This window comes from Patiria miniata, unplaced genomic scaffold (genome assembly GCF_015706575.1).
Source record: "Patiria miniata isolate m_02_andy unplaced genomic scaffold, ASM1570657v1 HiC_scaffold_6, whole genome shotgun sequence".
NCBI lineage: Eukaryota > Metazoa > Echinodermata > Asteroidea > Valvatida > Asterinidae > Patiria > Patiria miniata.
The window spans coordinates 20,236,057-20,264,027 of NW_024037073.1; the positions used below are offsets into that span (position 1 = coordinate 20,236,057).

Sequence of the window (27,971 nt, forward strand, 5' to 3'; positions counted from 1 at the left end):
GCTGTGGATTGACTGACTGGTTGTTGTCAATTTGTTTTGATCATCGTAAAATTTAAAGGACCAATTAATCATCGTTAACATACAAATTGTTTTAATCAACAGTAAGTAAGGAAATAATGTAGTAAAAGTATCCAGACGCCACTTCTTTGGTTGTGTACAAAGTCTATGGAGAGTTGCATGCAATAAATTTGTCAAGTGTTTTTAACAAAATTGGAAATGTTTCTCAGTCATTTTGTCAGTCCCAGATTTTCATTTCTTTCCCACATTTTTGTAATGACTGACCTTCATTGAGAAAATATATAGTGAAAAAAGTGGCGTTAGGTTGCAACATTCTTTCCGTAAGGGATAAGACTATACGTTACGTATACTTTTTGTTTCTTGTTTAAGCATGGAGGAATAAGCAACCTTATTCAAACGTCAAAATTCTGAAGTTGACAAATTGACACTCATAGACAGTGTTAGACAGAGTTGTTGGGCTGCAATTAAACAGAATCGATGGATCAGTTTGCCCCAAATACAAAGGCAATAGCAGTGGCCCCTTCTAGTTCTATTTTCTTGTATTGCATGTTTTCAATACCTTAGGTTTTGGGACTCTCATAGTCATGCGCAGTACTGAGAGTCCCAAATTTTCGGACTGATCATGTATGATGTTACTCCTAGAACTATGAGGCTCCACGTAGTGGAGCGGCTTGATTGCGCAAACACCAAGTCAATGATTTGTACAATGTTTGTTAGGTCCGAAGTTTAGAAGAATGTGGGACGTGTCAGGAAATTTGGTGGTGAAAGTTGTTTTTCGTTTCAAATTGTTTTGTGTGCATGGGATGTCAAATTTGCATCTCGGAATCCATTTGAAGTAAGAATTACTGATACATTATATATAATTTGCCTCAGTGTAATCAATAGATTAATATCTTTTCCACTCCCCCCCCCCCCTTTTTTTCTTAGCCACATCAGAGGATGGAGGAAGAAGGCGAACGTATCTTGACACAGTTTGTCTCAGAGACCGGGGAAACGACAGGCGACCCGTTCGATCTGCCAGTCAATGTCACCACAGAGAAGCTGCAGCTGATATGCAACGCCATACTACAGAAGGTGAGAATGTTAAACCCCAACTATAGCAATGGCCCCCACTATCCTGGGCTGGATATTCACTAGATGAAGCAAGTTTTCACAGTAGCTAAAAGATGCAGATATTTCAGCTCCTATCTGTTGGCCTTCCCCAAACTGGAGAGCAAAACAAGGGCCTTGGAGCCATCGAGCCAGTGAGTAAGATACTAACTGCCAAATCACTCCCAAACGTTTCATTTTATACAACGCCAAACATATTTGTTGGGATTAACCACACCCAGACTCTAACAGACCAATAGCATTGAAGCTCTTCAATTCTTAAACCATTCTTCAACTGGCATTCTTCACATGTGGGGTTCATGTGAGCTATTTGCATGTTTAAACCAAGTAAGGAACAGAGTTCTTTGTATTACTCCCAAGCAAGCAAATCTTTTCCTTGTGTGGTGGTTAACAAAAGACATTTCAACACCCAAATGCACATTGCTTAAAGTGGCAACTAGTGTCAACTCCGCAATTGAATTTGTTGCTTACAGCGAGTTTCAATTATAACAACCAATCTTATCCAATTATGACAAAAAAACTTATAAGGTCATAATCTAATAGATCCCGTGGTAATCTCGAAGGGCATTTCATTGAAAATACGTCTCATCATGCTGTTGCATTCTAAAACGGTCTATGGTTTGAAGTATCTCTTTCATTTAATACCCAATTTGTCTTAAAGGAGGAGGCAGTACCATACTCTTTCTTTGTGAACGACGCCGAGGTCACCACTAGTCTCGAGGAGACGTTGAAGACTCAGAAACAAGAGACAGAGAAGGTGTTGAACATCATCTACCAGCCCCAGGCCGTCTTTAGAGTCCGGGCCGTGACCAGGTGCACCAGTTCCATTGAGGGGCACGCGGAGGCTGTCATCTCTGTTGCGTTTAGTCCAGACGGCAGGTGAGTGGAATGGACAGAAAATTTGGGACGCTCAAAACTTTGTGTTGAGAGTCTCAGAACTTCAAGAGAATGGAAATATGTAATACAGAAATTAGAGTGGCGCATGCAAGACCAGCATTTCTTCAGTATTGCATAAGGAAAGTGTGTTAACCACTTTGCGCCAGGTTTATTTTTGCCGACAATTTCAAAATTTTCAAAAGGCAAAATGTCCCACCCAACTTCTGATATACAGTCAAACGCCACAAATACTGATTCGCAAGAGTGATTTCAATAGTATTTGTACGGTATTTCTTGCCGAAACCTGATATGTTTCAACACTCCGGGGTGTAAGCATAAATTGGACAACAATAGGCCATGCACAACAGCCCACACAGACAACATGGACTTTGTGTTTGTGTACAAAAGGCTGGAAGGATTAGCGTGTTTAGACGTCAGCCGGAGGCGAGTTGAGGCGATCTTGACGTCTTAACCCGTCAGCCGTGCCTGTGCACAAAAACAGCCAGTGCGTGTTATCACGGCCTCCGGCGCGAACTGGTTAAAGGAAAACGTCTGGTTCATAGAGTAGTCAAGAGTAGTCAAGACAAGTCACCTACGTGACCCTACGTGATTTGACTTGTGAAATCTTGACTTTTAATTCACTTGTGTATGACACAATGACAACTCTAGTGCTTCTATTGCTATATGATCCTTCCACAAGTCATATCATTGACTACTGAATGAACTGCTAGAAGCTGTGGATAATGTATGTGGTTTGCCATCAGCTTGAATCCTAGACATGGAAACTTATGGTCCACATCCTTTCTGCAGCATGTCACAGTCTGGTGCAGCCTACCTCTGTCCAGGCATTGCACTTCAACATGCCGATAACCTGTCCGTTCAGATTAGGCCCTTGGTCTCCGTCAATCTTCCTCAATCTCTTAAAAACACTCTTTCCAGGTACCTGGCCAGCGGATCAGGTGACACCACGGTGAGGTTCTGGGACGTCAACACAGAAACACCGCATTTCACCTGTAAAGGTAAGACTGGTAAATTGTGGAAGACTGCCATAACCACTTTCTGATGGGCCTAAGCCACTTGTGTCCGAGTTTTATGGCTACGGCTAGCAGTAACGCACATGTCTATGTTCAGCGGCTTCCATAGACATGTGTGTAATTACAAGCCGTAGCCAAGCAATTTGAACGTGGCCTAAGCTTGAACTGCTAGCTAACTCACTTCAGTTTTCTGTTCTGTCTTTTAGGACATAAACACTGGGTTCTGTGCATAGCCTGGTCACCAGATGGACGGGTGCTAGCCTCAGGTTGCAAAAATAGTCAGGTATGTTAAAGATGTGTCTTAAAGGAGCACCTTTACCAGAAAAAAAATAACAGTCATTGTTATCGTAATTACCATCTCATTTTTGAGATTTTTTTGCTGCTAAATTAAACTTGTGTCATTGTTCTTTCAACCATATGAGCTCAAACTGTTAGTTGACTTTTTTACAAGTTTCGAATTTTTTGGGGAAGTTGAATTAACTTTCTCCCTCCTAACTTTTTAAAAGTACATATTTAAGTTGCATCATTTATGTTACTTTTTCTTTATTTATTTTTGACTTAAGAAATCAGTGAATGAATTATCATAACTTATTCTATCAAGTTTCTGGTACATTTTCTTCTGGCAAGTTTTTTGTAGCTTTGGATTTAAGAAATCAGTGACTGAATTTCCGTATGAACTTATTCTATTAAGTTTCTGGTACATTTTTTCTGGCATTTTTTTCTGTGATTTTGGATTTAAGAAATAAGTGAATGTACATGTATTACCATAATAATTTATTCTAAAAAGTTTTTAGTACATTTTTTGGAAGTATTTTCTGTGTGATTTTGGACTTGAGAAATCAGTGACTGAATAACCATAACTTATTCTGTACTGTTTCTGGTCACGGTACAGATTCTTTTATGGAATCCAGACACCGGCAAGCAGGTCGGCCGGCCGCTGACCGGCCACAGACAGTGGATCACAGCGCTGGCCTGGGAACCGCTACACAGCAACGCCAACTGCAGACACCTAGCCAGCTCATCAAAGGTAGAAAACCAAGGCCAAAATGACACGTAGCTTCTAAGCATGAAGATTTATTAAGCATGGCCCAGGGCATAAGTTTCTGCTTACTGAGCCTCAGTCTATTCACTGAGATCACAATTATAAGCAGTAAGCACATTTAAAGGCACGCTTACCTCAGAAGAAAGGTTGCTTAAATTCATGACATAACAGACATCACCATGTCACGGTGCATGCAAGTGTTATCATGTCTACACCAACGAAATATGATTACAGTTAGGGGTGTGCCTTTCTGGGTAGTACGGGAACCGGATACCCGGTTGAAAAAAACAAGGGTACCCAGGTACCCGTTAAAAAAAACCAACCCAAAATTCAAATCTGATTTGGACAATTTGTTTTCTTACTGTTTGTTTTTTCAAAATCATATATTGTGGCCTTCATATCTTAGCTCATTATGCAATGGGAAATAGTTTAATAGTGGTAACAAGCAAGACGAAAATCTCCAAGTTTAAAAAAAAATATTGAAATTTTGTGCAAAGGCAAATTTGACAAACTTCATCCTTTTATGGTTGTGTTGCACTAAAGAAAATTTTCTTTTGGCGGGAAAATAATTCAAGTTTAAACCTTCGTTTCGTTCACCCAGGATGGAACAATACGTATCTGGGACGTCGTGTTAGGAACATGTCTTCGGTCTCTATCGAGCCATCTACAGTCGGTTACGTGCGTCAAGTGGGGCGGAGAAGGGTTACTGTATACGTCATCTCAGGACAGGACTATCAAAGTATGGAGGGCAGAAGATGTAAGTATAGATACTTCAAAAAAATAAATAGTGGTCATATCACCTTGCCTTTAGAGAGTTGTTACAAGGCATGATGTCATGTTTAATGTGTTAAATATTCTGTTGTTACTGTTTTTGCTGAATCTGTTTTGTTTGTTTCATGTATATCCTTGTCATTTCCATAATTTGAAAGAATTGAAATAAATGTGGTGTTGAAACAAATCGTGAATTTGTCATTCTTGCTGCCAAATCTTCAACCTCAGCCAGTTTAATAACGTGTTCTGAAAGAGCAATTAGGGCAAGTTAGAACTGGCTCTTTAAGTTCCTTCAAGACATGAAATCTTGTGCATTATGGCATTCATGTCCACAAGCAAGATAATTGACTGTAAAGTCTTGCCACCAACCAGGAGTAAATGATTACGTAAAAGTGCCGATACGGTGGATGTATGGCGGGTCTAGGTTTGAAGAAAATCAAGTACATGTAGTTTTGTTATGATTGCTTTATTCTAGGGTGTACTGTGCAGGACGTTACAGGGACATGGCCATTGGGTGAACACCATGGCCCTAAGCACAGACTACGTCATGAGGACGGGAGCGTTTGATCCCACCAAGGCCTCACATGTTTACAGGACAGTCACAGAGACAGGTACTCAAGTTTAATGACTATGTGATCAGAATTCTATAAAAAAGAAGGGTTTTCTACGAGGTGCCTGAGCCCTATACATACACACGCACCCTAGCACGTTTGTTTATGGGGTAAATCGAGGATTTTCTGTTGTTCCTCTTCCCTTTTCCTTTGTTTATACTCTAACTTTCTCGCAACAGCTCTCATTGGTTTTGTTCACGTTTTCTAATCGGGGTCGTCCTCGATTCGGTTCCTGTCCTCGATTCACCGATGATGTTGCATGTGTGTGTCCTCGATTTACACCGTAAACAAACGCTCCAATGTATGCAGCACGGTGTATATAAGGTAATTGATATACAACGCGGTGTATATGAGGTGATTATATGCAACATAGTGTACATGAAGTAAACAGTCATGTTTATAGACTAGACACATGGCCATTCTAGACCAACGAAAGTACTGCATCCATGACATGATATAACAAAACCAGTTTAAGTCCAAACTTTCAATGACTCTTCTCCGTACTTTCCGCAGCTGAGGAGTTGTCCAAATTGGCACTGGAGAGATACAACAGTGTGAAGGTGAGTGATTAAAGGTCACAAACCTTTAGAAGAATGCCTTAAAAATAGTGCAAATTGTTTCTGTTTAATAGTACGTTCAATTTCAGAAATCAGTATTGACATTCTGCACATGAAGGAAATGGTCATCCAAAAAGTTGAAATGTTGAAAAGATTCTTATCATTTTTAAGAAATGGTTGTTTACCATACACTTTGACAACATATAAACACCGCAAAAAAAGAAGGTCCACACTCATTTATATAGACCTTTGGGGAATTTTGTTATATATATTTTGATATCCCGTTTGCTACTTAAGACTGTAAATCGTCCAAGATTGACAACGGTTTATGAAAAATGATGCAGTTTGAAAAGTTGCAAATTTAAAGATTACGCGAGAAATTGCTAAGCGCAAACACACAAGCCCGTAATTGGCCCCTTTCGACTTCACAGTGCCCGAACAAAGTGAGGGTAATTCAATTGCTCCATGCATACAAGCACTGTGCGATCTATATTCCCTGCCGTTCATTTCGGGCAGTGTTACACTTTCATGCAGCAATGTCCACACGCTTTAAATTTACAACTTTTCAAACTGCATAATTTTTCATAAACCATTGTCAATGTTGGACGATTTACAGTCTTTGGTAGCAAACGGGGTATCAATTTGACATGAAAAACATATTTTACATTTGATTTATTCTCTTACATGTCTTATGATTCCATAAAACCATACAGTTCTAGGGCTGTTTGGGGTGATATAGGCTGTAACAGGCTGGGCAGATTAGGCCAGTTTTGGGCGGTATGGGAGTAATAATCAGGGCAGTTTTGGGCAGTACAGAGACTTACGGGTGTAATAACTGAATGACAATGAACTGTCATTGTGATATTTGGAACTTTTTCACCTTCAACAGGGCACAGAGCCTGAGAGGCTTGTTTCTGGGTCCGACGACTTCACTCTGTTCCTCTGGCATCCGGCGGAAGACAAGAAGCCTGTGGCGCGGATGACTGGGCACCAGCAACTGATCAACGAAGTGGCCTTCTCACCGGACACCAGACTAATAGCCAGCGCATCGTTTGACAAGTCTGTCAAGCTGTGGGACGGGAGATCGGGAAAGTGAGTCCGAAATCAGACATTCATTGCCACTGACATCCATTTTGAAATCGCCTGTCCTTTAGCCCAACAGTTCCAAAGGGAAATTAGAGTATTATTCATTTAAAGCTTTTGAAAAAATGATTTTTTTTTTATTTATTTGTGCAGGTTCATAACAACACTTAGAGGCCATGTCAGCAAAGTGTATCAGGTAAATATTGTTTTACTTTAACTTGTTGAACTAAGCAATTGACTGGAGCAGGGTTTGAACCTGCAACCTCCGGATTGCCGTTCCAGTGCTCTACCAACTGAGCTATCCAGCCCAATGTTAGCGGTTCCCCATTTTGTCAATGTCTTTGTTCAAGGGGCGCTAGTCAGAAGTCATTAACTCATAAATGCCATGTAGCTAGGGATCACACGCAAAGTCACGATGCTAGCAACATTAGCAATGCTGCAAACCTGGGAAATAGCAAATGGGGATCACTCATGATCCAGCTATTTATTACAAAATAATCAAATAAACAATAAGAGGTTGATGATATATTGATGAAGGAACTCTGTTTTTTTTATAAGGTTTATCCTACTTGGTGCCATTACATGTGTATACACTGTGTGCACTTATTCCACTTGAACTCGACTGTCTTACATGTGAAATCCCTCTTTTATTAAAGGAAAATGATTTCCATGCAATCCTGACTCCTGACTCCAATTTTGACTCCAATTCTGTGTCAAGTTTAAGCTTATCTTTGTTTCACTGCCTTGCAGGTATCATGGTCTGCGGACAGCCGTCTCATATGCAGCGGCAGCTCAGACAGTACCCTCAAAGTCTGGAACGTCAAGGCCGGCAAGATCTCCGTCGACCTGCCAGGCCACGCGGACGAGGTGTACGCTGTCGATTGGAGTCCCGACGGTCAGAGGGTGGCAAGCGGTGGGAAGGATAAAATTCTGAAAATGTGAGATTTAGATCTTTACATGTACTTTTATGAAAATTATTACTTCTGTTCAGTTGCTTACGGTTGAGCTAGAGTAGGACATTTGTATTTGCCATTTAAAAGCCTAATAAGTGAATACATAAGAGTTTGTGGCATCAAGGTGTTTGTGCACGGAATCTGCAAAAGGTAAACAACTTTGATGTTGCAGCGAATGTTTTGCTTGATATTTACGCAAAGTTGTGAACTACTCTTTAAGTCGCGAGGATTTTGCAAAAGACTTTCCTTAATTTGCTAAAATCCAACACTACAGAAAACTAATGGCACATTATTTATACTTCCAACAAAATTATGACATCAAGCCTATGTAAACAGTGGCCGATTTCCACAGTATAAACCCATATACACAGTATAAAACCTGAGTGTGGAGTTTGATGGCTTCAGTATATTTGGGATTAAAGGAAATTATGTAATTGATCACACACATACACAAAAGTTGCTTTGCAGCATTATGTTTCATATACTGAACCATAATATGTTTTGTTTTGTCTTTCAGCTGGCGAAGATAACTTGGTCGTAGACTGGTGACTTGACCTCCAACCGACAGTGGCATCCCAGCTTCTGATAATTCATCTGCTTCTGTGAAGTCTCACTTCATTTCCTGCAGCAGATCTCAACTTGAGCCTTTGCGAGGTCATCAATACAGAATGCTGTACTGTCATTCTGTCCGTTCTCAGACATACTAGTGACCAGACTATCTTCATCCCTGCACAAAAAGTTAAACACTGGAAATGGTCTAGGTTCATTCAAGTGAAACCATTAGTGTCTTTCAGTTTGACATCACACTTCAATTACTTTCGCAAATTCCATCTCAAGAATAGTTTGGTTGCTGTACACGCTGCTACATCAGATTTGAACCAGCCAGCCAACCCCTGCAAGCTCGGTGGTTGAGTGGTAAGACGTCTGCACTAGTAAGCAGGAGGTCGTGGGTTCGAGTCCCACCAGATTAGATTTTTTTCTCACAATCACTCGGGACAACACCAAGTATACAATGCTTATAAAAATACGTTGTTGGAAAACCCGCTATTGAAATTACTTACTTCTCCCAGTTTGCGTATGATACACATTTGTATGCTTTCGATTTTTCCCGATGTGTCTTTAAGTTGAATCGGACTGAAACAGCCCTGTTTACTTTAACAAAGATTTAGCTGAAAAGTAATGTCAAAATCCATTTAATTACGCAAATTAGAGAAGTTCAAATTGAACTTTTTTTTTAAATTTGTTTAATTATTAGAGTCAGTCATTCCCACAGGAACTTACACCATGTAAATGAACAACTTTAGGAACTTTGGATTAAATATACTGAACAATAAATTTTATTTCATAAATTACTCACGATACATTTTACAAACCTGGATATAATGTTAAATGGCCTCTGCTGCATTTTGCATTTATATTTGTACAACTATCTTCATAATCATCAGTGCAGCATGTGAGTACTGCAAAGGTAGCAAGCTTCTTTTTTTTTATCTTCCAATAAATAGCACTACTTGGTGCAACGTTGGGTAAATCACTGCTTGTAACTTTGGGTGAATTACTGCGCACAGTTTGAGTAATGTTTGTCTATATACAGATCCTTTGATAGTTGTAAGGAAGTTTTTTAAATTTCCCTGCTTTTTCCTTAAAAAAGACGACCAGATATATTTTAAAAATTCTCCAAGTGTGTAAAAAATTCTGTTTCAAAATGACCAAGTCAGCCGAAGTGATTCCGTGAGTTATCGTTTCCCCCCGGTCATGAGAAAGAAACGATCATACAGTGCCTATTTGCCATAGACATGATGAATCAGCACAGGCAAAGCCTTCTTGGTAGACAGCAAAAGGCTGTGGTGGAACCGTTACAACGAGACTCTACATGGAATGATTTCCAAAGAAACAGACATTTTTGACATTCGCTAACGATAAACAATCTTAACTGTAGTATGTCAATCTCAACACCGAATTAGCCCTAGCTACAAAACAGTCAAGTTGAATAGTTGGAGCCCAATCCACAGCCGAATCTTCTGTCCAGAGATTTTGTCAAGCAGGTTTAGGCCACAGCAATGGTTATCCATAATTCGGCTGTCTTTGCTTCAGTCCACACTAGTCGACCACCATACTCGAGTTGGACTCATCTGGCTGACTATTTGGAACTAGATTACAATGCCAGTCGCATCACTGGTTACAATAGTTGTGGGCGATGAAAACATCTATTCCTTTGCACACCAGTTTTCACCAGTTGAGTTGAGTTAACCATTCAGAACTCAAGACTCAAGAATCATTGAGTTTTTAAGCAAATAGGTCTGGGAACTAGACAGTCCATGCTCACCTAAAGCCCCATGTGTCATAATGCACAATAGGGAAGCAAGACCAAGAAGTTTAGCTTGACAAGGAGCATTCGCACATGGCTATTAATGTGCAGAAATAAGTCACAGTTCTACTAGTCAGTTGTCATCAATTAAAACTGTACTTGGACTTTGCCAATTACAACTACGTGGGTTCAAGCTGACCGCAGACAAAGCCATGGCTTTGATTGCAGGTTTCTGACAGGCCTCGAGGCAAAAGCCTGACCAAAAGACTGGTACCTGTTACATCATGAAACGCTTAACATTATCAGCTATACCCCTACTTCAGGGAACAAGACAAACATGTCTGTCTCCTTGAAATCTCTAGCAGAACTCTTTTTATTTTTTTACACAATTGGTTTCGGAAAACCCGGGATAAAATCTCTCTAATAGAACTTTAAATAGTTTCAGTCTTCGTCTGAGCTGGAGTCGTTATCTATGTCTTCGATATCTGGCATGGGGAAGCGCAATATGGCCGCCACTCCGGTGAGCAAGGTGAGTTCTGTGGGGAGATAGAATGCATATCAAAATAAAATTAACCATCTATGTTTACTTTCCAACTACGTCATCCAACCCTAAATGGCAGAAACAGAACTCTGGATGTCTTTCCTCTTGAAATGCAAGAGAAATATTTCGTTAAAAAAAAATCTATATGATTCTACATTTCAAAATACACTGCATAAAGGGAAAACAGTCACCACATGATGCAAAACGGTATTCCTTTTGCACATAGGCACAGCAGTGTGTTACCCCTTTTTTTTGGGGGGGGGGAGGGGGTTGACATAAGATGGACGCTTCCAAATGCATTTGCGTGGTATCGCACGCACACAATGAACAACAGAGTATTAACGACTTGATAGTATATGAACAATGTCAGTTTTAGTTGCGTTTTTGAGGCAAATACTTTACGGTGTGTTGTGTTGTAATTTTGCTTCTATTGGAAACTTCGTAGTTGATCTTGAAACTTACGTTCGCCTGACACGTGGAGACTTGAGAATATCTTGACATCTCCCCCGTTCTCTCGTACACTCTCCACTAAGGCAACGTACCGCTGCCTCTCAGCAATCTTCTGTGATCTGACAAGCCAAAGATATGGATGACCTCATCATGATGAATGACAACTAACTTAACCAAACTGAAAATAGTAGTATTGGCGGTGGACAGAGGAATTACAACACGGGATTTGTGTTGGACAATCATAAGAAATCAAGAATTGTATCATACATAGCAATTTGACAGAAACTCGGGAACCAATCAATTACAGTAAGTGTTATGAATTCCTGATCTTTTATTAATTCAAAGATATAAAGGCAAGTTAAAAAGAAAGTGAGCTAATGAGAAAAACAAATTTTTTAAAAATATGCGGCTCACTCCATTTAATAAAAATAACATAGGAATAAAGTACATATTATTGACGAGTAACTGTCAACATTTCATGGAATTTGCATTCTAAGTTCACAAGCTATGTCTGTTTCAATACAAACATCACAAATCCAGCTGTCCACCAATGATCATTTATTGTTTAAACACAATGAAACAAGGGCATTTTCCTGCTTTCAAGAATGAAAGAAATTTGCAAAGGAAGACAGATGAAAATTATCATTTTTTTTCAGAAAATAATTCCTCAAATTCAAAATACAAAGTCTGACAGTAAAAATAATGCTTCAGTCTTGACAAAAATTATAAAAATCTCATTTGTATCTGAATGCACGTGTGTAATCTGTGGTTCTCATTCGGCTCAATAGCTTCCAATGGTATTCCATGGCCAGCTGTAAAAATGGATTCTTTTAGTAAAATATGCATAACCACTCATAACAAGGATCAATTTCAGTAATTCCTTATTTCAAATGAGTGGAAGAACATGCTGGTTTAATATATGATACGTTGGTGTGTCAAATTTAATTGCTTTTTAAGAAGAAAAAAATCACTAATCCGAGGTCACTTTCTTTTTGACTCACCCTGTATATACCAGCTAAATACAGGATAAGGCCATTTTTAAGAAAATGACCCAATAATTTGAACTGATATCCTTGAGTAAAAACCTACCTGAAGAGTTGATCGCTGATGAGTAACGTCTCAACGGCCATGGCAGCATTGGCTGTCTCTACCTGGTTGATACTGTGTAGTCAAATGAGAAAATGAACCAGCATGAAAAATGAAAACAAGACAACAACATGAATCAGGTTAATGCAAGAAGGATTAATAATGTATCTATATAAACAACACTAGGGCAAATCTTGGATATTTGAAAAGAAAAATGGGCATACCCAATAGTAAAGTGTATTAAATTTCTGGGAGATTGTACCTTTGATATATGATTTTTAACATTTTTAAAAAAAATTTTTTTTGTCAAAATCGAACAAAGAATTTGACTGGTTGAGCACCGGAACAGCAGTCCGGGGGTCGCAGGTTCAACTTTGAAAAAAATATTATAAAGCACCTAGTCAGTTTCCCTTTGTGATTTATTTGAAAATTTTTGATTACATTTTTAGTGAGGCTTGCAAAGATAACTTAAGGAAAACAGGAGTACCCAACTCAGACTTCTTCTCCCTTCATGAAATTTAACCTGAAATAAAATACTTCATCCTTCATCTTTTAGAGAAAACAAAATAAGCATCAGAACTTGAATAGATGATATATAGATTTTTTGAAGAGCTTACCCATAGAAAGCCCTATCTGGTTCATTCTGCAGCATGGTATAGAATGCGTCTAGGGCCTTCACTTCTCCTGCTGCCTTCGTGTCGGCCAGCCTCGCTGTGACTGCTGGGTTGGATAATACCTCTACGATGTGATGGGAAAACACAAATCAGATTATATTGAATGACTCAATCAAATAGAATATTTTGGGTTGTAAGCTTTGGGAATGAAATAGAGAAAGTGTAAGACACGAATACTATCTGACCCAAACTGAAAAATAACTGGGGGGAAAAAATGGGGTTAAAAGAATTGAGCAGGGTTGTCTTTTGTACAAAAGGGATTCCTAAACCGAAATTAAAAGAACAAGGTGGATACTGTATGAAGGAGGAAACAGCTAAACTTAATTAGAAGGTGAAGGGCAGAAATTGGGTCAGGGAGTATTGCTGTTTCTTAGGGGAACTACAGAGACTGTACTGGGAGGTTGAGATGTTCCAGGCTGGTGATGAAGAGATTACACAAACTATCTGGATTTTTGATGGGACGCTTCCAGAAGCTTCTATAATCCATCGCTGTGCATTAAAGATAGAATGCACCATTTGTCATTTGTGCATTTTTTTTCGTTTGAAGCAACAGAAGTGCTCAAAATCTAAAAAGATGGGTGCTCAACAACTCACCTGATGAAATGCTGTATATTTCGAGAAAACAAATATTCTGGGTCTCGACTTCAAAAGTTGTTCAAACAACTCGAGTTCAAAAGTTGCCACGTTATAATTTGAATTGCGCCCTCTCATGACAAAATCCCGAAATCAGCATTTGAAACATGATTCTCATTCAGCCTGCGTGACGACACACCCTTAACCGACGAATAATAGCAGCTGCGCGCATTCGCGTCGCGTCAACACTTGCATCCATTCACAGATTTGCACAAGTTTACAAACCAACTACAAACGGAAATTTCCAAAAATGTGTCACTTGACACATCTTTGGAAATAACCATCTTTTAATGTTTTCTTCAAAATGACAGCATGCCTGAAAGAATAGTTTCGCAGGAAGTTTAGTGCCATTACTATCTTCAAACCAAGTATGCTTTTCAACAATAATTTGGTCGGTTACTTTTTGGATAGCTGCAAATGGTCCACTCTATGTTTGAACAAATAGCACATGTATGTTTTGTACTTGACCAAAATTGGGATACGAAGGTCAACATGAAATAATGGTGGCTATAGGCTGTACAATCCTGAATCCAGCATAACTCTACTAAGTCAGGTACTAGCTGGCTCACAAATACTATTCTGCATGATGATTTTTTTTACGACAGTGCAAAAAGAATGCGCAATGGACACTAGTATTTTTTTTATTAAGTTAAAATCACAGTGATGTCAAACTCACCTTTGAGAGCGTGCTTGTGTCCGGAGGAGGAGTGAACCTGCAGAAACTTGGGCTTGTTCTCAAGGAGAACTTTGGTCTCCAGTTTCACGGCTTCTTGGAACATGTACTCGCAAAACTGGTCCTGAAACAAAATCAATCCAATGTGATGTTGGACTGCTTCAAATACAAACTCCTCAAAGGGTCCATGAGATGACCTTTTTCTAAGGAACACATTTTGTGCAACTTTCTTCTCCTATTAAATGTATGAAAACTATTTGACATCCCTTTTTGGTTAATTTTACTGAAAAGTGTACTTCTTTAAACATTTAAAATTGTCCATGCTTTTCCAGACAACTGAGGGCGCTTTTGCTGTGATGTCATTTCAGGAGGACACTGTTCAGTTTATGGGTTTTCTGTTCAAATTGTGAACCAGAAAATTTGCTTATTGAAAACACTTGTGAGAAAAGTTTGCTCATTGGTTTACAACATGTACTGACATTACAATGAATCACCAAAGAAAAGAAAATTTATAACGGCAAAACATCCAAAATTCTGGCACGTTTTGATGCTGAAATAGCTGTGACATTGAGGTTTCTGCCTGAAATGATATCACACCTTTGCTCATGAATATGGAAATTTGCATTAGCATAAAAACCAAAAAGGCACCAAAATAAAAAATACCCTTGAAAATGGCAACACGATAATTGAAAATAAGGTTAAATGGGATACAAAGGTGCATTTTCAAGGATTGCACTTTTAAAAAAATTGCATTGCTTGGGCCCTTTAAAAGGAGACAATAAAGTTCTTAAAGGGAATATACAACATTTGCAAACATCGAAAAATAAAATTACCAAGTTTTTACAAAATACCTTAATAGGATGTTGGTAAATGACAGTCTAAAGCATCCTGTAAAATTATGGCACCTGGTATACTGTCATTTTCAAGAAAAGTGGTATTTTTGTATCAATTTCCAACGCTGATCGGCCGATCAGCGTTGGAAACAACTGGCTTTTTTTCAAATACTGGCCCCAATTGACCATTGCACTTGTTTGCAATCGATTACAAATCTATGAACGGGTACGAGCCAGCTAAACTGGTTCCCTGACCTTACAATTCCCCAATGTATGTAAACTGCTCTGTTTCTTCTTATATGGAGTCAGGGAACCAGACTACAGGAAAATGATCGTTTTTCTTGGTTTTTATAGCATTTTCGAACCCAAAACCTCCAAAAAGTCAGTGTAATTATATTTGCTTTATATTTCCAACCCCCCAATTCCATCCCTTTCTGAAAATTACAGCAAAAGCAAATGATGTATATTCCCTTTAAGACCCACTGTCTCCTACCCAAAGCAATCACACAACAAACAAATACTCAGAATGATGATGTATTCCCACAAATAGAACAATTACCTTAACAAAGCCTGGGCTTGCTACCAGCACACACTTCACAACTGTTCACAGAAAAGAAATCAAACATAACCCTGAAAATACGAAGTTAAATTCAACACACATTGTACATATGTCAAAGGTGCAGAAAAGTATTGTATGGAATCGGATACTCCAGTAAGTTTAAAGATGTGTTTCCCGTGCTATTTTCAAGTTTCATATTGAAAAAAAAAACAGATTTGTTTTTTCAATTGCTATTTTCCTAAGAATTTAAGGTTTAACACTTTTGAATGAGACATCGAGTGAAAAAAATTGACCAACGTTTAATTATTGAATTATTTCTTCACAAAAATCGAACTATTGGCTGCCAGACAATAATTGGGCTCTCGCAGGGCGGTTCATTTGTTCGCAAAATGAAATTCCTTTTCAGAAGGTTGCAGTTGCCCAAAATTGGAAACAAGTAGTTTTTTTTTTTTTATTAAAACCAAACATACAAATTAAAAAGTCGTTAGGAGAAAAAGTCCATTTTTTTTCCGAGAACCTTGAGGTACCATCTCTAATCAATTTGTCCATTATGTAACTAATATAAGTAATAATTAGAAACATCCTCAAAGGCGTCTTTCTTTGAAAGTGCTTGGATAAAATGAAATAGTACAATCCATTTTGTGCTGTCACATGCAGTGTCCAAATCCTCAATAAATTAGAGTGCTCTTAAAGTTCCAAAGTTGACAAAAAGGATCAACGGCCCACAGATGTTTATGGATCTCTAACCAAACTTCGACCCCTGACGTTGAGTCCCATATCAAGTCCAAAAGAATATTCATAAAGTCGTATGATACTCACCATCAAAGTTGATGTGCCTGAGAATGGCCTGCATGACCGCATCGTAGAAGCGCAACAGGGACTTGTCATGCTGCGAGCACGAGCCTTTCCGCTTGCGTGGTATGTTGTGCTCGATCTTGGCCCGTACCATTGTCATGCTGGGTGTGACCAGGCAGATGAGGGCCAGCCCCTCTTGCATGACGACCGCAGCCACGTCGGCCGTTTGCGCGATGTCACAGGCCATTTCTGAAGGAAAAATTAGGGTTTTTTTTTCTTAAAATGACACAAAGGGAACTGTTAGCTTCTTAGGTACCCATTTCAGAATGGCATTGCAGAATCACACTAAAATCATTAACCCATTAGTACATGTACTACATTGTAGTACATTGTGTTTATTCACTGAAGAATCAATGAAACCATAGAGGGCGGTTTTGGGCGCAACAGTGAGTAATAGGCAGGGCGGTTTCGGGCGCCACTGTGACTAAAGGGTCAATCCGAAACGACTCCAGAGTCCAGTCAATGGAGGTTGGCATTCAAATTTTGCTTGTCTGAAACGAAATAAAAATTTGGGTCGACTGGAGTCGCTTATAATACAGTTTTGGTTCAGCGAGACTCAAATCCAGTTTGAATCTAGGGTGTTAGAGACAATCTGGATTATAGAGATATGTAGAAGGTATTTTACAGAAAGTGTTTTTAGAATATCATACACCAGTGTTCGACTTTAGCGGTAGCCTATCAGCTAAATGCTAGTCAAAACAGCAGCGGGCTAGTCAAACTATGCCTTAAGTGGCCCGGCTGGCAAGTCAAACATTATTGGGCTACTGCAAAGATGTAAGGACAGGAAGAACTAAATTATTATATTCGGAAAGCAAACCCGTATCAATTTGTGTCTAATTTTATTAACTGTATAGGTTTAAATTATTAGATCTGTTTATGAAAAACTCTGACAAAGTTGCATCAGGATACACGATTTACATGTATGCACATTGTTGTTTATGAGACACTCTATTAAAGAAAAACATGCAGGCTAGTGAAACTGCCAGCGGGCTAGTTAAGAGTCTGTTTCAGTAGCCCGGCTGGCTAGTGAACAAAAAAGTTAAGGTCGAACTCTGCATACACCTCTGTGGAACACCAAAGTCCCCAACAAATCTATTCACACTTCAATCTAGGGCTGTGCATCGAAACCGGGTACCCGATTACTCGACCGTTGATGTCAGGAACTGGTTCCAGATTGTGGGATCGGGTACCTATAACCAACTTTACAAATTACTTTGTATTAAACCTCTCAGACAGTAAATGCACACCCCTACTTCAATCACAATAGGGTTCACAAAGTGGGCCTGTTCCAAACGCCATGCTACTGCCTTGCCAATAGCACAACAGTATTTGGCTTTTTTGACATGTCGATAAATGCAAACTTTAAACAGCCATAACTTGTCAACGGAATGTCCGATTGAAGTGCAACAAACAGTATTGAAAGGAGAATTTTATTCTCTATCCTAATACCTGCAAACCCTCATTTCGACCTCTGCCCACTTCTGTCTTATTTTTCCAGAATGCCTCACAAATGTGGTGTGAAACGGAGAAGGGTTAAAGTTTAATATTACAACAAAAAATCACGTGGTAGAATAAGGAAATAGAAACCCAACTCACCTATTCTTTCCAAGTCAATCACATCCCATAACTGCTTGGCAAGCGTGAATTTACGATTGAGTTCTAAATCTAACGTGTGGTAGGCTCCCATCTGTAAAGAAAGATGTCTCTAGCTATTACTTGTATTCAAAGAGAAGTAACTGTACGATGCCAAACAGGAATTCCTTCCCTGAGACAGAGGTTTGTACATGTTATAACTGTTTTATCGGTCACAGACAGTTAGATATTCAATCCACTTCCCCTGCCATAACTTTTACACAGGCTGGTTACCAACAGTCAGATCATATTATTTATAGGCACTGCGACGATATTATGACAATCGGCATCAGCCGGTGCTAAAAAAAATCAACAGTCGCAAGAGTAGAACAATTTCAACTTCTGCGACGTGTTCCGCGACCATCACACGATTTCTCAGTTTTGTGACCTGAGCATTATTCTTCGGCTTCATGCCGACGGTTTCGTCGTGGCGCAAACAAATCGTGGGTCGACCTGAGGCCGGCTTAAGAGCAAGTCACTTGATTTCTTTTGACTGCTGGGGTGGTTTTGTTGAATTTGCCCGTCAGAGAGAGGGAAAGTGATTTGTAGTTTGCTTGTGAATATCACTTGAACTGTTTTAATAGGGTGTCTAAAAATATAACCTGAAATTGAGTTGAAACTAACTGAAGTGAATAACCACGTACCGGTATAAATCACAAAAGTCATAATCATAATTTCCTGACCTTGACATACTGGTTCTCCTGGATGTTGCGACCTTTGACCCTTAGCACGCAGGCCTGCACGTCAAAGTCCACGACCTCCACCGAGATGGTCAGCATGGTGCGGACACGGTTGCTGCTGCTGCTGCCCGTGGAGGACTCGGTGGTCACTTTACGGACCGTGGTGGACCGTAGGCTGTCACCGGCCCGGACTAGGTTGTAGGCATGCCACATGTCCTCTGACTCCTCTGGGACGAGGGTCACTTGCCTGTGAGAACCAAGGCAAGAATATCTAATTAAAATCATGGTCATACTTACTGACCCACTGATTGACTCACTGACCGACTGTCACTTGTTAATTAGACTTGCTTAATAATAATAATAATAATAATAATAATAATAATAATAATGTGGTGCTTATATAGCGCCTCATATACCAAAGGTGTCAAAGCGCTTTACAATTATTATCCCTGTTCACCAAGCCACAAGACCACTTCTGCAGCAGCTCAATATCAGCGCATATGGCCCGTACCTTCGTAGTTCGCAGGTACCCATTTACTCCTGGGTTGAGAGAAGCAATGTGTGACAAAGTGCCTTACCCAAGGGCACACGCACCACAACCCCAGGTTGGACTTGAACCCACATTTTAAATAAAATTATATTTATTGGAAAGAGCATTTAAAAGAAGGAAATAAACGTCCACACAACCATCCTTTAAAAACTAGGCGTTTTTGTGTTATTCGGGTGTCAACATTTCGACTCTCAAAAATCGAGCTGTTGAGTGCTAGTTGTGAATCCTGCCGCACAGTGCATCGCATTCTGCGGACGTGCGAGAAACAACATTTGTGTATTGGTACTGTATGTATTATGTGACACACACACACAACGTGACCATACATTGAATGGACACGGCTTCAATTACGTATGCATGTGCCACAAAATGTCTGCCGCATCTGATGAAAACAACCAGTTGGTTTTTTTTTTATTTTCCCAGGAACGGTAAGGCATTATGTTAGTTTCCTTTCAACCAGACCTTTAAAATAGGATAAGGCCAAAAAAAATGATAGTTCTGCTTCCGATTACATGGCATTCCAAACTAGGGTGAGTACCGGTAGGTAGGGAATTTTTTTTTTTGCCAGTGTTTTTTTTGTGTGTACGATCATATGGAGGCGTCTGCGTGTGGTCAAGGGTAAAGTAGAAACTTATGGATTTGGGAGGTTTTTCTCATTTTTCCAATAAAAAAAATGAGGGTAGGGGCTGTCACAATAGGGTAGGTAGGGAAACCGAAAGCAGAACTACTTTTTTGGGGGCCTAAGTAAACAACCCAAAACATAACATTTTGGGGGATTTCAGGCCGTAAGACTGGGCAGGCAATCACCGCATTATGGGGAGGGTAATTATAGGCCTGAGTTGTGGGGACTTTCTGATGTCCCCACAACTATGGAACAAGAATGTGTGCCATTTAGAGACTGGCGCTGCTTGTTTCATGTACTTTTGTAATACATGTGAGGTTAATAAGTCAAACGGCAAAAGTAGATTTTTCATTTTCATCAGGTTACCACTACAGCTTATTCTACAAACTTTATAGCTGTTCAATCAACTGAATCAACTCAATAGAAATTAGTGCACTCTGGAATCAGCTTTAATACACTTGCTTAGCTTGGGCTCCTATTTCTGGTGTAAACTGTAAGACAAATCCTGCACGAGAAGTAATCTAGAGTTACTGTCACACAAAAGTAGCCAAGGGTGAATTTTCAGCAGATGTGATGTTCCATTAGCCCTGGATTAGACAAAGTCATATCCAGGGGCCCAGTGTTTACGAGTCGAGTTCTTACCCAGCACCATCTTTCTCAAGATCTCGGCTGACAAGCTTCATCTTGCTGAAGACGATGCTCTATGCTGTGGTTCAAAGACGAAACTGATGGTCCTCGCACTAAGTAATACTTGAACTGCCCTAGTGAATATGAAGTTGATCTGTTTTCTTGTTTTGAATTCCAACGGCTACTTCCATTTTTCATGAAGAAGTTACATCTGAAAAACAAAACAATAAATACATGTACATGAAAGGTTTCATTACAGGCATGAACTGAGAATTTAGAAGAAAAAAAACGAGGAAAGTCGATTTGTAATGGTAATCTTTAGAAGTAAAAAACGACGAAATCTGCGGATCCGAGGAAAAGTTGCATGCCTGTTCATATTTAAATACAATGCAGTCCAATTGAAAAATATGTATTAAAAGAATCCACATAAATTAGAAGTAGACCCCCAAAATAAATGGCAATATAGCCCCCTGGTGCAAAGTACTGTCCAGTAACTTCTTTTCACCAGAATGGGGCTACCCACTTCTTCACTAGTAGGCCTAGTAAACAGTAATAAGTAGGCCTAGGCCTGCCGCCTAGTCCGAAAATTTGGGACTCTCAATACTTGTACTTGTGTAGGCCCCAACCAAACCTAGTCCGAGTAACTTGGACCCAACTTATCGCCTTTTTTAACATTTGAACATGGTCTGGCGATAGTAAGGTCCAAGCTAATACCGCGACCTAGACAACACAGTCCCAAAAACCAACATTTTCCAACAAAAAACTTCAGATTTCACCTTCAAAACGACCTCCAAATTACTAGATATACCACCTGAGGTACAAGTAGACATCGATAATTAAGATGGTTGTACTGAAGTTTACTTACGATCCGGAAAAAAGTGAAATTTTCCGTTCATTTCGGAGAGCTCCCCTCGCGATCTTGAACACGTTAAATTTCCGATCGTGTTAAATGTTTGAACGACGCGATTTCTTCTACATGCCCAGCGTACATTCGATGGTCCCCGTATCCCGAGTGCGATTCCGTTACCGAGCGCGCGCGATGCATCGATTATGATAATGAGTAGACTGGATCACGTTTGTAAACACATGTGCATTTCAAACGATAATAGGGAGTCGGGAACTAGCGCAGCTTTTATGGCGGGTACCAGTTCAAGCTGGTTCCCGATTCCCTTTTACAGTTCGAAATGCACATGTATGTGTTTACAAACGTGATCATTATCATAATCGATGCATCGCGCGCGCTCGGTAACGGAATCGCACACGGGATACGGGGACATGTATGTACGCTGGGCATGTAGAAGAAATCGCGTCGTTCAAACATTAAACACGATCGGAAATTTAACGTGTTCAAGATCGCGAGGGGAGCTCTCCGAAATGAACGGAAAATTTCACTTTTTTCCGGATCGTAAGTAAACTTCAGTACAACCATCTTAATTATCGATGTCTACTTGTACCTCAGGTGGCATATCTAGTAATTTGGAGGCCTTTTTGAAGGTGAAATCTGATGTGTTTTGTTGGAAAATGTTGGTTTTTGGGACTGTGTTGTCTAGGTCGCGTTATTAGCTTGGACCTTACTATCGCCAGACCATGTCCAAACGTTAAAAAAGGCGTTAAGTTGGGTCCAAGTTACTCGGACTAAACCAAACCAGAGAACCCACAAGGCTAAATTTTTTTTTCCTATAAACTGCTTTTTCAAATTTGTGAGGTGGGAATGAAAATGTTTAATTTTGGGGGATATAACTACACAAAAATAATTCCAATACAGTTGTACATCAGTCGTTTCAACAAATTGTGCAAGAACTAAGACAAGAGCTAAAGAGCGCGCCCCCATTTTTTGCACATTTAAACTTCAAACTGGAATTACATCGTGACACCGTGATCATGGTGATGGTGCAATACCGCGCGCGCGAACAGCCGGTAAAATTTCTTTGCCCCTAACATCCAAAGTTTTCAACATTTTACGTCCTACCGATGCTCAAAAACACATGTATAATGAAGACATTATCACATCTTACCGTGATGTTGATTCAACCTTAACTTTTGAGGCCTATAAGGGTAGAAAACATAGCCGAAATTTCGCCGACAATTACTTTCGCAGTGACAGGTTGACCTTCATGACCTGCCACGCTGCGGGAGTTTTCTCAACCTAGGCTTCGTTCCAGATGGGGATTTCATCCGGCTCGAAAATCATTTTAAAAACCCATCAATGTCCAAATGACGTAGAAAACTCTAAATTTTGGCCTCTTAGTTACTTAGTATATGTTCTTGAGGCAGAATATGGACCTAAAGGGATCACAATTTCCCCAAATTGTGGGCCCAAAAATCGGCAATAGCCAATAGTGGAATGAAGCCGAGGCTTGGAAAACCTATAACCCGGAAATAAATTGTAACCAACCGGAAGCGGCTTTCTAGCATAAACTTGTTCAAGTCTTTATCATGTTTATATGGAATGTATTGAGTATTAATCTTGCGATTGGGCATTCCTTAGGGTTAGCCAAGGATTCGGGGAGGGGGGGGGATCACTCCCCTAAAAACCAAGTGGATCTTATGCTTTGGTAAGCCTTTTATTTCACGTCCCTAGCCTCCGTTTTTTCAGCAGCTTACCAAAACAAAACCAACCCCGTGCATAGAGGGCGCTCTGTGGAAGCGGTATACTAATTTCCAATCAACAACTCAGGGGTGTCATACGAAATTTGGACTCCCATGATAATCTAGTCCCTTTTACCTTATATGGACCCTCATAGAGGACCTGTCAATGTCCAATCTATGTTAATACAATGCCCAATACAACCAATATGTCTGATTGGTCCTTAATTCACACTACACTGGGTTTTAAGAGGCATTTACTCTTCCCATCCCAGACAAATTTAACACTTTAACTCATCCCTCCAATTCTTTGTTTCATTAACATTGATGAAATTAAGCAACGACGTAATTCCCGAATCGCCACAGTTGGATTTTTTTCCCAGCCAGTATCATGCCACCCATTTTTGACTCCCGCAACAAAATAAATTTTAAGCTTCAAAACAGAAATTTAAACACACAAATCACACACAGACAAAACATGTAAATTTTCCCAACACCCTTTTTAATCATCCATACCGGATGTCTGTCACCGCCTCTAAATATTTGTCATATATTTTGTATGTACATCAAACAGGAGAAAACAAGCTATATTACAACGCCGCATATTTACATGATGTCGCTCTTTATAGAATTAGCAATTTAAATTTGATTTAAACTACAGTTAATCAATCTTTAACCGTTCTTCAACCACTCATAATGAAATCTGGGTTATGTGTAAAATAATAAATATTCCGAAAGGAAATAAATACAGGGACAGATACTGATGAGCAATATCTTTGAAGTGTAGATGGGGGGGTCATGTTTAACATTATTTCTGTACTAAAGTTTTGGCAAAATGGCATCTGCGAAATTGTACCTTTTGTATATGTAGGCCCTATGTGCATGTGCTGAACAAATCAGTAGGCGATTCATTTTTACAAAGCTAAAGGCAACTATGCAGAGGGCGCAATGAGCGTTGTCAAATAATGAAGGTTCAACTGGGCTTTAAGCTAATCACATGTAGTTTGGATAAGTACTGTTCTTGTGTGCAGAGTAAAATACAGCACATTCACATTTCAAAGTAAAGCCGGTTCAAGTCTTTTCTTCACAGGTAATCCAGAGAAGGGAAGAGATCAGTGAAGGACTCCTCCCAGATATTGTCCCCAAGGTTGGGCGACATGTCCGCGCTGTCACTGAACGGCGACACAGGGTTGTCGCTGAACGCCGAGTCGGCACAGCTGCCCGTCTCGCTCTTGGCGTCGCAACTCTTCATGTCAGAGTCCAGCGAGAGGAGATCGGAGATGTCGCAGTCGAAGACGCCGTTGTCATCGTCGATGGACAGCAGGTTGGGGACCGTGGTGTCTTTCGTGTTCAGTGACAGCGAGGCGTCTTTCAGCGAGACCAGCATGTCTTGCAAGGTAGCCTCTGCGTTGCTTCTGAATTCCACGACCGAGGCTGGGGAACTCGCACTGGGAGTCAAGTCCATCACTGATTCCTCCATGTCCAGACAGATTACTTCCGGCTCTACAGTCTCTGGCTCTGCGGCGGACAGATGAGCCATTTTCTCCTGTTTGATGTCCACGGCGGGTGTGGGCACGGGCGGCCTCTTGACGTACTCATGGTCGAAGCGGATCAGTTCTTTGAGGGATTCCAACTCTTCTGTTGAGGGCCCCACCACTGGGTAGGCACCGTCTTGGCCTTGGCCGGCTTCAAAGGAGTCTCGTCCGACATGGCAATGCGCTGGGTCTTGGGCGTCCAGATTTTCAAGCAGTCCCAGTAGCATGTCAGACTGTGGAAGACAAGTTAGGAAACTGGTCTTAAAACTTGAAGACATTTCATAACTCTTTCCGGCTAAACAGAGTTTGTTATTTATCTGTGTTACTAGGTTTGCCATTTATCAACACCTGTATGTAAGGCCAAAAAAAAAAAGTTTCCGGTTTCTGGTATGCGCGCGCGTCGCCGTAGCCATGCGCGTCGGCAAAATGAAAAAGTTTTTTTTTCAATGAAAGATGATGTCTCAAAACCGCCAAACTCACTGGTTTGACTGGAATTCTGCTGCTGCACTATTTTAACGTGTTTTTAGATGGGGTTATGATCGAGAATAAGCTTTATGTGGCCTCTCTGAACTCCCATATATTTGCACTAAGTTTAGTCGGGCACCATTTGCAGTCATCAGTCGACATTTGAAGCAAAAAAGTCAGGTAAAAAAAAAAAAAAAGCCGCGTCGCCGCACCACTTTTTGGACAAGCTCCATACCAGAAACCGGAGACTTTTTTTTTTTGGCCTAAGTGTAGGGGTTTTTTTTCTTTCAAATTTAATGCTTTATTTTTTTTTAGAAATCAGTAACAGAGACAATGAATTTGATTGCACCAAGATCAATAATGAATTTAAGAACACTGTCAAACTTAACAACAAAATACAAAAATTCAGAGATTGATGACTTTTCACCCAATTTTCTTTACAAATGTCATGCATCCCCATCATAGAGTGATTTTAAGGGCAAATCTTGCAAACCATACTACTGTTATAATCAAAAGTACATACCTCAAGCAGAGAAGTGTTGCCAGCCACGCTGAAATCAGTTGGATCTGCGCCTGCTGCGGAGGTGCGTTGAGTGCTGCGGACTCAGGTGATCCAACTTCATTCTTTATGACGACCACATCTTCTTCTGTCTTGGTCTCCTGTAGTTTGAGGAAGGGAAAAAAAGAAGAGACTTTACACCACCGTGTCAAATAATTGTTGTTTCAAAATACCAGGATGAGCCTACATATTTGGTTGGGTCAACTGTCACTTTGCAGGAAATGTAATTATGGAAAGTCAATCACAAGTCTGTCAATCAGTCAAGTGCCAACGTATTCAACTAAACTGTCACAAAGAACTGTTTTGTTATTGTTCTTACAATTACTTGTTGTAACCTGTTGTGATGTTTGCATTATGGTGATTGGTTTGTGAATGAATCGATCACAAATATGTCACTTTCCAACACTACTGTTGTCTTATACAGAATATTAAAAATTGTGGAAAAAAATGTTGCAACCTGACGCCACTTCAGCGGTTGTGTTTTTGCAATATGGCTGACCTTCATTGAGATGATATATGAAGAAAAAAGTGGCGCCAGGTTGCAACATTTTTTCCATAATTGTTTTAGTGAGAAGGGGCAGGGCGAAGTGGGGCGGGGTGGATTGGGGCAGGGCGGAGTGGGGCGGGGTGGAGTGGGGCAGGGTGGAGTGGGGCAGGGTGGGGGGGGGGGGGGGGGGGCAAATACTGATTACCTTAACTGAAAAACTTCCAACCCGTCATTCTCATACATGTCACTCATTGTTTACATGCCTTGTTTACATGTCACTCGTTGTTTACTTTTCTTGTTTACATAAACTGCGTACCACTTTGACATCAGCAAGCAGCCCCAGTCTCCGTCGGAGTTCCTGGTTCTCGCTCTCGAGTCTCTCGTTCTCGTCTTTCAAGGCCTCGTTCTCATTCATGAGTTCTTGGTTGGCCAGCTGCGTGATCTCAAGGGTCTCCTCAATGGTGTCCATGTGGGCCTTCTTGCGGTCTCGTGCAGTCTGGGCTGCTACTCTGTTCTTCAGTTTCCTGGAAAAAGGCAGTTTTAATTAAATAGGAAAATTAGTAATCATATGTTTACACATTTGACAAATACAAATAGGACCTGATCTTCTTTTTTTTATTTGGGAGGGGGAGGGGTTCGGGGGGGGGGGGGGAGAGGGGTAATGTAGTAATTGTGCTGCCACTTCCTTCGTTAACCGCAATAACTAATGGTCATTCACTGCAAATATGTTGGGATATCATTTATTATGAATTTTGGTTCAGGAAACATCACACAATTTCTTTTTTTTCAACTTTAAAGGGCCTACTTTCCAAAAATCTGTTGGTTCCCATACACTTTCATGACTTTGTAACATTAGGCAATATTACAATATGTTTATTACATTTTTCTAAATATAAAAAATATTCATTTATAGAAAAACATCCCTTGATTAGTTTCAAATAACCTAGGCCCTTGGGACCATTTTACTAAAATTTAATGTAATGTGGGCCTTCAAATCAAACACAAATCGATTATTTATTCGAAACATCTGGAAACTCAGCTGTTCAAATGCTTCACTTTCGTTTCGTAATTGTCCAGCTGATCACGATTAACGCCCCAAAAAAACAGGGGAACATATCACAAACAACTCAACAAGTTGAACAATGAACATTTTTGCTGTATAACCACAGTTTTGTTTCAAGAAGGTAAGCCCTATGCCTATGTCATCACACCCAAAAAAAACCGACTAACCTCCGAAGCATTTTCTCTTCCGGGGACAAGTGCGTAAGCCTTTGCCGCTTGCGCGGCGCAGCGCCCGAGACTACTGTGTTGTTCTGATGTTCCATCACTCCGAAACTTCTCTTGATACCCTCCGGTAACTCAGTGAAAATAATTCTCGTAGTAGCCATCTTACATCCCACAGTTCTTATTCTATCTTTTCCGATGTTAAGAAGAGCACTGCTCTCCGTAGATCGTAAGAAAAATTGAGTAAATCTTCCCGATTTCTAGTCTCACATTTTGATCGTTCTGTCCGGGTAGAAATACTGAAGCCACGTCGGCCTTTTCTCGATGTGGCTTTACC

The 27,971-nt window shown here is 40.2% G+C and overlaps 2 protein-coding genes, 1 non-coding gene and 1 pseudogene across 7 annotated transcripts; 1 reads left to right on the top strand and 3 right to left on the bottom strand.

The window, feature by feature from the left end:
- Positions 1–11: 11 nt before the first annotated feature.
- Positions 12–9,276, top strand: LOC119742464 (notchless protein homolog 1-like). The gene is made up of 13 exons (XM_038218397.1): positions 12–101; positions 946–1,092; positions 1,790–2,007; positions 2,944–3,023; positions 3,245–3,321; positions 3,931–4,065; positions 4,682–4,837; positions 5,327–5,462; positions 5,976–6,022; positions 6,909–7,111; positions 7,256–7,298; positions 7,853–8,040; positions 8,573–9,276. The coding sequence occupies exons 2-13, from the start codon at positions 958–960 to the stop codon at positions 8,583–8,585; spliced, it is 1,431 nt and encodes a 476-aa protein (XP_038074325.1). The 5' UTR covers positions 12–101; positions 946–957; the 3' UTR covers positions 8,586–9,276.
- Positions 7,338–7,410, bottom strand: Trnaa-ggc. The gene has a single exon. It is a non-coding gene; the product is annotated as a tRNA-Ala (tRNA).
- Positions 9,277–9,369: 93 nt separating the features above from the next.
- On the bottom strand, positions 9,370–23,118 carry LOC119742462 (protein pelota homolog). Of its 4 annotated transcripts, none has more exons than XM_038218392.1 (11): positions 22,794–23,118; positions 20,794–20,989; positions 18,983–19,226; positions 18,264–18,354; positions 16,632–16,856; positions 15,813–15,853; positions 14,424–14,544; positions 13,058–13,178; positions 12,444–12,515; positions 11,367–11,473; positions 9,370–10,899 (listed from the first exon to the last, which is right to left on the bottom strand). In XM_038218392.1, the coding sequence occupies exons 2-11, from the start codon at positions 20,832–20,834 to the stop codon at positions 10,805–10,807; spliced, it is 1,158 nt and encodes a 385-aa protein (XP_038074320.1). In that variant the 5' UTR covers positions 20,835–20,989; positions 22,794–23,118; the 3' UTR covers positions 9,370–10,804. The 4 variants fall into 4 exon arrangements, with proteins under 4 accessions (XP_038074320.1, XP_038074321.1, XP_038074323.1 ...); XM_038218393.1 differs by lacking the exon at positions 22,794–23,118 and adding an exon at positions 22,542–22,625; XM_038218395.1 differs by lacking the exon at positions 22,794–23,118 and adding an exon at positions 22,550–22,569.
- A 727-nt stretch (positions 23,119–23,845) lies between these two features.
- On the bottom strand, positions 23,846–27,962 carry LOC119742466 (annotated as a pseudogene). Its single transcript, XR_005272857.1, has 4 exons — positions 27,641–27,962; positions 26,727–26,934; positions 25,888–26,024; positions 23,846–25,132 (listed from the first exon to the last, which is right to left on the bottom strand). The product of XR_005272857.1 is annotated as an uncharacterized LOC119742466 (transcript).
- Between the last annotated feature and the right edge of the window lie 9 nt (positions 27,963–27,971).

Excerpts from the sequence above, each read along its gene's own strand:
- LOC119742462 (XM_038218392.1), bottom strand. The coding sequence starts at position 20,834 with ATGAAGCTTGTCAGCCGAGATCTTGAGAAAGATGGTGCTGG. Across the intron at positions 19,227-20,793 it reads CTTGAGAAAGATGGTGCTGG|GCAAGTGACCCTCGTCCCAG; the intron begins GTAAGAACTCGA and ends TGGTTCTCACAG. Across the intron at positions 16,857-18,263 it reads GATTGACTTGGAAAGAATAG|AAATGGCCTGTGACATCGCG; the intron begins GTGAGTTGGGTT and ends TTTTTCCTTCAG.
- LOC119742464 (XM_038218397.1), top strand. The coding sequence starts at position 958 with ATGGAGGAAGAAGGCGAACGTATCTTGACACAGTTTGTCTCAGAGACC. Across the intron at positions 1,093-1,789 it reads GCAACGCCATACTACAGAAG|GAGGAGGCAGTACCATACTC; the intron begins GTGAGAATGTTA and ends TTTGTCTTAAAG. Across the intron at positions 4,838-5,326 it reads AAGTATGGAGGGCAGAAGAT|GGTGTACTGTGCAGGACGTT; the intron begins GTAAGTATAGAT and ends GCTTTATTCTAG.